The sequence below is a fragment of the Salvelinus alpinus genome, chromosome 21, assembly GCF_045679555.1.
Source record: "Salvelinus alpinus chromosome 21, SLU_Salpinus.1, whole genome shotgun sequence".
In the NCBI taxonomy this organism is placed as follows: domain Eukaryota; kingdom Metazoa; phylum Chordata; class Actinopteri; order Salmoniformes; family Salmonidae; genus Salvelinus; species Salvelinus alpinus.
The window spans coordinates 35,516,763-35,528,822 of record NC_092106.1 but is presented as its reverse complement, the minus strand read 5'-3'; the positions used below and the strand labels follow the sequence as shown (position 1 = coordinate 35,528,822).

At 45.3% G+C, this 12,060-nt stretch overlaps 1 protein-coding gene across 3 annotated transcripts in view; it reads left to right on the top strand.

The window, feature by feature from the left end:
• LOC139548284 (roundabout homolog 1-like) overlaps positions 1 to 12,060 on the top strand; it is a 407,179-nt gene that overhangs the window by 343,421 nt on the left and 51,698 nt on the right. For all 3 annotated transcript variants that reach the window (XM_071357866.1, XM_071357867.1, XM_071357868.1), the window contains one exon: positions 4,012 to 4,215. In XM_071357866.1, the coding sequence (XP_071213967.1) occupies positions 4,012 to 4,215 (204 nt within the window). The remainder of the gene's footprint in view (positions 1 to 4,011; positions 4,216 to 12,060) is intronic.

Genomic DNA, 12,060 nt, shown 5'->3' with positions numbered 1-12,060 from the left:
CCACCCTGTTCTACCCCACCCTGTTCTGTTCTGTTCTGCCCCACCCTGTTCTACCCCACCCTGTTCTGCCCCACCCTGTTCTGTTCTGTTCTGTTCTGCCCCACCCTGTTCTGCCCTGCTCTGCTTTGCACTGCTCTGTTCTGCTCTGTTCTGCCCTGCTCTGTTCTGCTCTGCTTTGCACTGCTCTGTTCTGCCCTGCTCTGTTCTGTTCTGCCCTGCTCTGTTCTGTTCTGCCCTGCTCTGTTCTGTTCTGTTCTGCCCTGCTCTGTTCTGCCCTGCTCTGTTCTGTTCTGCACTGCTCTGCTCTGCTTTGCCCTGCTCTGCTTTGCACTGCTCTGTTCTATTCTGCCCTGGTCTGCTCTGCTATGCTTTGCCTTGCTCTGCTTTGCACTGCTCTGTTCTGTTCTGTTCTGCCCTGCTCTGCTCTGCTATGCACTGCTCTGTTCTGTTCTGTTCTGCCCTGCTCTGTTCTGCCCTGCTCTGTTCTGCCCTGTTCTGTTCTGCCCTGCTCTGTTCTGCTCTGCCCTGCTCTGCTCTGTTTTGCCCTGCTCTGTTCTGCTCTGTTCTGCCCTGCTCTGTTCTGCTCTGTTCTACCCTGCTCTGCCTTGCTCTGTTCTGCCCTGCTCTGTTCTGCTCTGCCCTGCTCTGCTCTGCTCTGTTTTGCCCTGCTCTGTTCTGCTCTGTTCTACCCTGCTCTGCCTTGCTCTGTTCTGCCCTGCTCTGTTCTGCTCTGTTTTGCCCTGCTCTGTTCTGCTCTGTTCTACCCTGCTCTGTCCTGCTCTGTTCTGCTCTGTTCTGCCCTGCTCTGCTCTGCTCTGTTCTGCCCTGTTCTGCCATGCTCTGCCCTGCTCTGTTCTGCCCTGCTCTGCCATGCTCTGCCCTGTTCTGTTCTGCCCTGTCCTGCTCTGCCTTGCTCTGTTCTGTCCTGCCCTGTTCTGCTCTACCCTGTTCTGCTCTGCCCTGTTCTGCCCTGCTCTTTTCTGTTCTGTTCTCCAGTCAAAGAGGCAATGTTCTAGTGCGTAACAAGAGCAATAAACCATGAACTCTGGCACAGCTGTGTGTTCTGAGATGACGTATTTATTAACCCTTTATTAGCTTACCTGTCAAGATTACGATACTGGAGGGGCTGTAAGACCCAATGTAGCAAGTTATTTTTCAGACAAATTCCTTCTCTCTCCATTTGTCATGTGGAGTGTCAAGATCAGGTACAGTGCACGTGTGCAGTATGTATGTACAGTATAGTACTGTTGATACCTGGCACATCAGTCAATCATGAATTTGCATCCTTACACTGGATGCATTATAGCTACCTGGGATGAATATAATTCAGTCTTCACTCATATGGCCCAGGCTATTTAAGACCCTCTGTTAGAATACTCCACAGATCTGAGCTACGACAAATCTGCTCACGGTAAAGTGAATAAATGATAACAACATGGAACAGCGGTGCTGGGTGCTTGGTAGAGGGACAGCTGTGTGACTGTGTGTGTTAAAGTGGGCTGGAATGGGCATGGAGAAGCAGGAAGCTGTGACTGATACAATTTCTCTCACTTGAGGGCTTCCAGCGGCGCCTGTTGCCATGTTCCAACACTGGAGTGGAAAAACGCGACCAGTGCTTCACCCTAATGCATTTGTCACACTATAGGCTTGTTTGCGTCATGGCACAGCAGCCTAGATACCTGTACAATCCCTGAGGACTGTTTAGTCACATTGGTACTCTGCTTCCATCCTCACAGAAACAGTCATGAAATCCACATAGTAGTGGAGAAGGAGAGAAAAGAGAGAGAGAGAGGGCTCCCCAACTCGACAAAGAGAGAGAGAGATGGGTAGAGGTAGCAACACTGGAACTTTGGGAACCCTGTTTGCCTCTGGCTGAGTGAGTCTGTAAAGATAAAAATGGTTGCAACATGAAACAAGAGAGAGATAAAAAGAGATGAAGAAAGTTAGAAAAGCAAGTTGACATGAAGACATTTCTTAGGGGGACAACACTCTTTCATGTGCGGCACAGAGAGAATAGACAGATGAAGAAAACAGGCCTTTGTAGTGTGATCACTAGTTCTGACGGTTCATTTTGACTTGTAGAACAGTAGCAAAAGCTAACAGAAAGACATACCCAAGCTGCACATTAAAGGGCTATAGTGTGCTCGGGACTAGTACTATGTTTTTATTAGTACTGCTGTGATCTCAATCGCTGTAATAATAACTCATATAATGTTGCTAGGTGTGTGATCATACTTCTTTAAGTCGTCCTGGGTGTGTGTAATATTCCAGTAGTGTGCTTCCTGGTTCAACTCTGATACGAATAGATTATGCTTAAATCTCCTGGGTTGAGACCTTTTGTCTATTCACCTGCCATTGTTGACTGGGATCAGTTCTGGGATCAGTTCTGAAAGCCTTTTGTAATAGACAGAGCATTCCATCTCTGCAGCTCCACAGCCCAGGCCCAGCCTTACACTCACCTGCAGAGATGAAAGAAGTCTTTATTTACGCCCTTTCCTGACTTCATTTAGCTTTTTCTACACCCAACTTCAAAATCATTCCCCGTTTCAGGCTTTTCCACTTGATTTGAACTTTTGTGTTTAAAATAAATCAAATCAAATCAAATTGTATTTGTCACATGCACCGAATACAACAGGTGTAGACCTTACAGTGAAATGTTTACTTACAAGCCCTTAACCAACAATGCTTTAAGAAGTTAAGGAAAAAAGTGTAAAGAAAAAAATATATAAGTAACAAATTGAAAATAACAAATAACATTTCCTTTCTTCTCTCTCTTTCTCCCCTTTTGACTACTTCCCATTTCCTCCCTCCTTTCTCCTCCCTTGCTCTGGCCCGCTGACATTCCTGACCGTCTCCTTTCATCCTTCCTAATCCCTTCTTTATGTCTTCACCATCTCTTACTTTCCCCTCTGCATTTATCTCCCCATTCCATCACTCTTCCATCACTACCTCACCTTCTCACCTCTCTCCTCTCCTCTCATCTCCTCGCCCTGCACCCCTCTCCTCTCCTCTCATCTCATCGCCTCAACCTGTACCCCTCCCCTCTCATCTCCTCACCCCTCCCCTCTCCTCTCATCTCATCTCCTCACCCTGCACCCCTCTCCTCTCATCTCATCGCCTCAACCTGTACCTCTCCCCTCTCATCTCCTCACCCCTCCCCTCTCCTCTCATCTCATCTCCTCACCCTGCACCCCTCTCCTCTCATCTCATCGCCTCAACCTGTACCCCTCCCCTCTCATCTCCTCGCCTCAACCTGTACCCCTCCCCTCTCATCTTCTCACCCCTCCCCTCTCCTCTCATCTCCTCACCCTGCACCCCTCTCCTCTCCTCACCCCTCCACTCTCCTCTCATCACCTCAACCTGTACCCCTCCCCTCTCATCTCCTCAACCTGTACCCCTCTCCTTTCACCTTCTCACCCCTCCCTTCTCCTCTCATCTCCTCACCCTGCACCCCTCTCCTCTCCTCACTCCTCCCCTCTCCTCTCATCTCCTCACCCTGTACCCCTGTCCTCTCATCTCCTCACACTGTACCCCTCTCCTCTCATCTCCTCACACTGTACCCCTCTCCTCTCATCTCCTCACCCTGTACCCTCTCCTCTCATCTCCTCACACTGTACCCCTCTTCTCTCCTCTCATATCCTCACCCTGTACCCCTCTCCTCTCATCTCCTCACCCTGTACCCCTCTCCTCTCATCTCCTCACACTGTACCCCTCTCCTCTCCTCTCATATCCTCACCCTGTACCCCTCTCCTCTCATCTCCTCACACTGTACCCCTCTCCTCTCATCTCCTCACACTGTACCCCTCTCCTCTCATCTCCTCACACTGTACCCCTCTCCTCTCATCTCCTCACACTGTACCCCTCTCCTCTCCTCTCACCTCCTCATCCTCCGCCCATCTCCAATCCTTTCCTCTCACCTCCTCATCCTCCGCCCATCTCCAATCCTTTCCTCTCTCCCCCTATCATCTCTCCCCCTATCCTCTCTCCTCCTATCTTCTCTCCCCCCTCCAGACTCATCGGGGCATGTGACGGAGGGTGTGTTGGAGCCAGAGAACAGCCTGTCCCAGCAGATCAGTGAGGTGGTGAAGCAGCCGGCCTTCATAGCGGGGATAGGAGCGGCCTGTTGGATCATCCTCATGGTGTTCAGTATCTGGCTCTACCGACAGCGTAAGAAGAGGAGTGGCCTCAGCACGAACTACGCAGGCATCCGCAAGGGTCAGTACAACATGCCTCACCTAATGGCAGCACCCTGTAATCACTAGCTCAAAGTGTCCTTAAGCACTGATCTAGGATCAGGTAACTCTATTCTCAACCCTTAATGTAACAGTTAATAGGATGAAAAATAGCTGCGCTTGTATCAGTGGTTAAGGGTCATTGTGTGATTCCTACGCCTACTCTCATATCAGCTCTCAATTAAGCCGCTCTTAGTTTTTTATTAATTTATCCTTAAAAACTCCAGTTACTGTATCACATCCCCCCAGCAATCCCTCCATCCCCCCAGCAATCCCTCCATCCCCTCAGCAATCCCTCCATCCCCTCAGCAATCCCTCCATCCCCCCAGCAATCCCTCCATCCCCCCAGCAATCCCTCCATCCCCCCAGCAATCCCTCCATCCCCCCAGCAATCCCTCCATCCCCTCAGCAATCCCTCCATCCCCTCAGCAATCCCTCCATCCCCTCAACAATCCCTCCATCCCCTCAACAATCCCTCCATCCCCTCAGCAATCCCTCCATCCCCTCAACAATCCCTCCATCCCCTCAACAATCCCTCCATCCCCTCAACAATCCCTCCATCCCCTCAGCAATCCCCCCATCCCCTCAGCAATCCCTCCATCCCCTTAACAATCCCTCCATTCCCTCAACAATCCCTCCATCCCCTCAATAATCCCTCCATCCCCTCAACAATCCCTCCATCCCCTCAGCAATCCCCCCATCCCCTCAGCAATCCCTCCATCCCCTTAACAATCCCTCCATTCCCTCAACAATCCCTCCATTCCCTCAACAATCCCTCCATCCCCTCAACAATCCCTCCATCCCCTCAACAATCCCTCCATCCTGTCAGCAATCCCTCCATTCCCTCAACAATCCCTCCATCCACTCAACAATCCCTCCATCCTGTCAGCAATCCCTCCATCCCCCCAGCAATCCCTCCATCCCCTCAACAATCCCTCCATCCTGTCAGCAATCCCTCCATCCCCTCAACAATCCCTCCATCCCCTCAACAATCCCTCCATCCCCTCAGCAATCCCTCCATCCTGTCAGCAATCCCTCCATTCCCTCAACAATCCCTCCATCCCCTCAACAATCCCTCCATCCTGTCAGCAATCCCTCCATTCCCTCAACAATCCCTCCATCCCCTCAGCAATCCCTCCATTCCCTCAACAATCCCTCCACCCCCTCAACAATCCCTCCATCCTGTCAGCAATCCCTCCATCCCCTCAACAATCCCTCCATCCCCCCAGCAATCCCTCCATCCTGTCAGCAATCCCTCCATCCCCTCAGCAATCCCTCCACCCCCTCAACAATCCCTCCATCCTGTCAGCAATCCCTCCATCCCCCCAGCAATCCCTCCATCCTGTCAGCAATCCCTCCATTCCCCCAACAATCCCTCCATCCCCTCAACAATCCCTCCATTGCCTCAACAATCCCTCCATCCTGTCAGCAATCCCTCCATTCCCCCAACAATCCCTCCATTCCCCCAACAATCCCTCCATCCCCTCAACAATCCCTCCATTGCCTCAACAATCCCTCCATCCCCTCAACAATCCCTCCATCCTGTCAGCAATCCCTCCATCCCCTCAACAATCCCTCCATCCCCTCAACAATCCCTCTATCCCCCCCAGCAATCCCTCCATCTCCTCAGCAATGCCTCCACTTACATGAAAGTCTTGCATCATGCTGTATCATTTGACTTGAGGTGAGGTCTGCCATCTGAAAATGGTCCCTAGTACTTTGAGAAAGTTAAAAGCCCTTGAACATCTGCAGCTGAAAAATGGAGCTGTCTCCTGCAGTGATGTCTTTCTATTCTGTTTTATATTTCCCTCTCTCTGATCCTGCCAGGGTGTTTTTGTGTGTGTAGTTCTTCTTTTGAAGTGCGTCTTCCGGTCCCACCAGTTTCTGTTAGCAGTTCCCATCTGAATGTGTCTGGAAAGACAGAACTTGCTATGATGAGCATGAATCAAGGAGAAACTAACATTTCTCAAGCTTGAAGTATACTTTTGGAATAGTTTTGAGTGAAAGCCTATGATGCAAATGAGAGTTTGAAACATTGTGTCAAACTGTTGCATAAGATTCCTTACCATACCATTGTGTTTTTCACTCTCTGTCAGTATCAGATTCTATGGGCTCTCTAGTAGTGGACACGGCCTACCTAACCTGCAGGGTTACCTGACTGGATCCGATGTGACAGGGTTCAGTACATGCCCAACCTCTGCCCACAACAGTTTACGGAGTATGAAGGAGTGCTATTAGGCTTTCTGTGTAGCTCTTTCCTGTGCTGCCTGGTTTAATATGTGGCTGCAGGCATTGCAGCTGCTGCCTGCCTGCCTTCCCCATGCCCTCTCCATACCCCTACCTCCCTCTGCTGGGCTCAGGTACGCTGCTGAGTGCCAGGGTCAGGAGAGGTACACCATTCAACCTGGAGACACAAACAATATACTGGCTTAGGTCTGAATCCACCTCTGTCATACTGCCTATTGTGAGTCATGGAAAAGAGAGAGAAACCTGGATGAACCTAGAAAACCTATCATTGCTTTGGAAAAGCCTTAGTTTCTACCCATGGTACCTCAGAGCTCTATCATGGTTGAACATTAATGCTGGTTTAAAGTGAACATAATGAACTTTGGTATCTCTATAGACTATAGAATTGACAGTGTACATCTTGGAGGTTGACTGCATCGTGTGCTAGTGTGCTTTAAGTTCTAATCTGTGTTGCTATGGTTAGACAGATGCTAAAATCACAGGGTTGGTCTTCTTCATGGAAAAGGGTTGTGTGGTATGTTCAAAATGAAGCCATGCCCACATGCTATACCGACATAAAAGGCTTTTAACACTAGAAAAGCCTCGAGGGACCCCAATTTGAGCCAATCAGAAGTCATTCTGACTGCAACATTCCAACAGCTTAGTACATATATTTAGTATATACTTTCGCAAAAATAATTATTTTGTTGTGTTTATGAAGGTCTTGGGTAACATTAGAATATAAAGATATATTTTTTGGGGGGTGCTTTTTTCGGGGTGCTGAAATCAAAGGGCGGAACTTGTGGCCAATAAGTAGGACCTCTGAAGACTTTGTGAGTACAGTTATCTCCTCTGCCCGGAGGCTGGAGAGAGAGAGGTTAGTGTGGAAGCTGAGGTTGGCTCCATAGACCATTAAGGACCCCTTCCTTTTCTTCCAGAGGAGCTGAGCAGTGCGTCAGTGTTACCTCACGTTAACTCTAACTCTCTGAGCACAGTAGGCAAATCTCTCTAACTCTCTCTCTCTCTCTCTCTCTCTCTCTCTCTCTCTCTCTCTCTCTCTCTCTCTCTCTCTCTCTCTCTCTCTCTCTCTCTCTCTCTCTCTCTCTCTCTCTCTCTCTCTCTCTCTCTCTCTCTCTCTCTCTCTCTCTCTCTCTCGCTCTCTCTTTCTCTCTCTCTCAACCCCCTCTTTCTGCTATTTAAAACCACAAGAGGCCATGGTCTTTGTTGGAACTGGTAACCAAGAATGTTTTGAGAGAAGAAGAGTATAATTGCAACCACATGAAGCAACATGCTGGACTCAGCGTGAAGTGGGTTGAACTGGAGCTGTAGGAGACAGAGGAGTGTATGTGTGTCCGTGCGTGCGTCTGTGTGTGTGTGTGCGTGAGTATTTGTGTGCGTGCGCCTGTGTGTTGGCCTGTGTTTGTTTGTTTGTGCATGCGTGTGTGTGTGTGTGAGTCTGTGTGATATGATGTCTCATCCAGCCAGTGAATAAGCTGTCTCTGACAGTCTCATCTCATTGTGGTAATTTGATTGAGTTATTTCAATCACGTTAATATTTCTCACCGAGCACCTCGCATGTCAAGTGTCAATCTCTCTCCTCTCCAAAGCCGAACCGCAGACAGATTAAACCTTCCAAATAGACCAGTCTATTCAGCTGCTCTGAGCTTCAAGGAAAGCAGAGCAGGAATCCAAACAAGAGGAAATAATTGTGGCATTAAAGGGACATTTGAAAGGTTGTGTTTACATAAATAAAAGGAGATGAAGAAGTGAGGACAGCTGTACCTCAGTGATAGCTCCAGTGCATTCAGAAAGTATTCATACCCCTTGACAACAGCCTGAATTCAAAATGGATAAAACATTTCTCACCCATCTACACAAAATACCCCATAATGACAAAGTAAAAACACGTTATTTTACATTTTTGCTAATTAATTGAAAATGAAATACAGAAATATCTCATTTACATAAATATTCATAGCCCTGTGTCAATACTTTGGCCGTGATTAAAGCTGTATTTCTGGGAAAGTTTATATGAGCTTTCCACACCTGGATTGTGCAATATTGGCCCATTATTACTTTCAAAATTCTTCATGCTCTGTCAAATTGGTTGTTGATCTTTGCTTGACAACCATTTCCTGGTCTTGCCATAGATTTTCAAGTAGATTTAAGTCTTAACAGTAACTGAACCACTCAGGAACATTCACTGTCTTCTTGGTAAGCAACTCCAGTGTAGATTTGGTCTTGTGTTTTAGGTTATTGTCCTGCTGAAAGGTGAATTCATCTCCCAGTGTCTGGTGGAAAGCAGACTGAACCAGGTTTTCTTCTAGGATTTTGCCTGTGCTTAGCTTCATTCAGTTAACCTTTTCTCAATATAGGGGGTGCTGTTTCAACATTAGCATTTATCGTCTCCAAATTAAACTGCCTCATACTCAATTCTTGCTCGTACAATATGCATATTATAGTTATTATTGGATAGAAAACACTCTCTAGTTTCTATAGCCGTTTGAATTATGTCTCTGAGTGAAACAGAACCCATTCTACAGCACTTTTCCTGATATGGAGTGAGATTTCAGACATTTTGGCCTCTGGTCCCAGGTCAGTTTTAAAGTCCCTGTAAATCCTATGAGGATACAAACACTGCCCATGCCTTCCTCTAGATGTCAGTAAGGGGTGACAATTTGAATGGAGTCGATTGCGCAATCAGGGCCAGTATAAAACAAAAAAGACCGGATGTACCGTTCTTTTCCTGCTGCGCCTCACGCAAGATGGACATCTGACTCTCTCTCTTTCCAAGCGTTGGTTTAGCCACTTATATATCGCCGGTCATGTTTTTACTCGTTATAGGTGTTAAAAACATCATAAGGTAGTTAATTTAAACCGTTTTATAGCAATTTATATCCGTTTAGTGCGATTTTGAGGCATTGCTTTGTGATGCACATTGAAGCACCGGGCACGTTTCGGGGTCCCGGTCGAACGTTAGTGGGCATTTCGACGGACAAGAGGACAGCTTTCGACCAAAAGAAGATTAGACCCAAGAAAGGATACATTGCCCAAGATACTGATGGAAGAACAGCTCACAGTAAGAACTATTTATGATGATAAATCGTTGTTCTGTCGAAAAAAGGTATACGCATATTCCGCCATTTTTTTTGGTATAGCTTCGCTTGGCGAACCCTGTATTGCACAGTAAGGATATTTTTAGAAATGTAATTCAGCGATTGCATTAAGAACTAATTTGTCTTTCGATTGCTATCCACCCTATATTTTTTAGTCAAGTTTACGATTAGTTATTCATTACGCCAGATCACTGTCCAAAATGGAGCCCGACATTTTCAGTCTAGTTTTGCTAGTATTGTCATGTTATAACCACGTTTTTTTGTGGCTAAATATGCACATTTTCGAACAAACTCTATATGTATGTTGTAAAATGATGTTACAGGAGTGTCATCGGAAGAATTCTGAGAAGGTTAGTGAAGAAATTAATACATTTTGGCGATGATTACGTTATCCTCTCTTTGGCTTGTATCAATGCTCGGGTAACGTTTGCACATGTGGTATGCTAATATAACGATTTATTGTGTTTTCGCTGTAAAACACTTAGAAAATCTGAAATATTGTCTGGATTCACAAGATCTGTGTCTATCGATTGCTGTAGGCTGTGTATTTTTCAGAAGTGTTTTAGGATGATTCTTTTGGTAATTGACGTCGGTCTCTGTAATTATTCCGGCTGCTTCCAACGCTATTTCAGATTGCAGCTGCAATGTAGAACTGTGATTTATACCTGAAATATGCACATTTTTCTAAAAAAAACTATCCTATACCATGAATATGTTATCAGACTGTCATCTTATGAAGTTGTTTCTTGGTTAGTGGCTATATATATCTTTATTTAGTCGAATTAGTGATAGCATACTGATGCAGGAAAAAATGTTGGAGAAAAAAAGATTGTCTTTTGCTATGGTGGTTAGCTAATAGATTTACATATTGTGTCTTCCCTGTAAAACACTTAGAAAATCTGAAATATTGTCTGGATTCACAAGATCTGTGTCTTTCGATTGCTGTAGGCTGTGTATTTTTCAGAAATGTTTTAGGATGAGTATTTTGGTAATTGACGTCGGTCTCTGTAATTATTCCGGCTGCTTCCAACGCTATTTCAGATTGCAGCTGCAATGTAGAACTGTGATTTATACCTGAAATATGCACATTTTTCAAAAAAAAACTATCCTATACCATGAATATGTTATCAGACTGTCATCTTATGAAGTTGTTTCTTGGTTAGTGGCTATATATATCTTTATTTAGTCGAATTAGTGATAGCTACTCATGCAGGAAAAAAATGGTGGAGAAAAATAGTGGTGTCTTTTGCTATCATGGTTAGCTAATAGATTTACATATTGTGTCTTCCCTGTAAAACATTTTAAAAATCAGAAATGATGACTGGATTCACAAGATCTGTATCTTTCATCTGGTGTCTTGGACTTGTGATTTAATGATATTTAGATGCTTGTATTTACTTGTGACGCTATGCTAGGCTATGCTAGTCAGCTTTTTTACTGTGGGGGGTGCTCCCGGATCCGGGATGGTGACTCGTTAAAAGTTAATTTGTTTTATCCTGAAAAACTCCTTAGTCCTTAACATACCCTATGCTTGAAAATAATGTGGAGAGTCGTACTCATCAATTTGTTGTTTTGGATTTGCCGCAAACATAACACTTTCTATTGAGGACAATAAGTGAATTTCTTTGCCACATTGTTTGTGGGTTTACTTTAGTGCCTTGTTGCAAACAGGATGCATATTCTGAATATTTGTATTCTGTACAGGCTTCCTTCTTTTCTCTCTGTCAATTAGGTTAGTGTTGTGGAGTAACTAGCATGTTGTTGATCCATCCTCAGTTTTCTATCACTGTCATTAAACTTGTAAAGTCACCCACTGGCCTCATGGGGAAATCCCTGAGCGATATCCTTCCTCTCCGGCAACGGAGTTAGGAAAGACACCTTTATCTTTGTAGTGACTGGTGTATTGATACACCATCCAAAGTGTAATTAATAACTATACAATGCTCAAAGGGAGATTCAATGTCTGCTTTTTTATTTTTACCCATCGACCAATATGTGACGTTCTTTGTGAGACATTGAAAAACCTTCCTGGTCTTTGTGGTTGAATCCGTGTTTGAAATTCGCTGTTGGACTGAGGGACCTGATAGATAATTTGATGTGTGGAGTAGATAGATAAGGTAGTCATTCGACATGTTTTACTTCTGAGATGTAGGTCTGTCATAACAAAGGGGTTGAATACTTATTGACTCTTATTGATTTTCAGCTTTTCATTTTAAATTAATTTGTTAAAATGTCTTAAAACAATTCTCAATTTAATCAATTATGAATTCAGGCTGTAAGAAAACAACAATTGGAGAATGTCAAGTGGTGTGAATACTTTCTGAAGGCACTTTCTGTGTGGTGGGGTGAGGGGTGGGGGGTGGGAGAAATGCAATGGTTTATAGACTAAATATTGGTTGATGATAAGGGAGAATATATTCAGTGAATTCCTCCTTCATTTTTTCATTGATTTATTTAGACAGATTAGAAACAGAGGGAACAGAGGA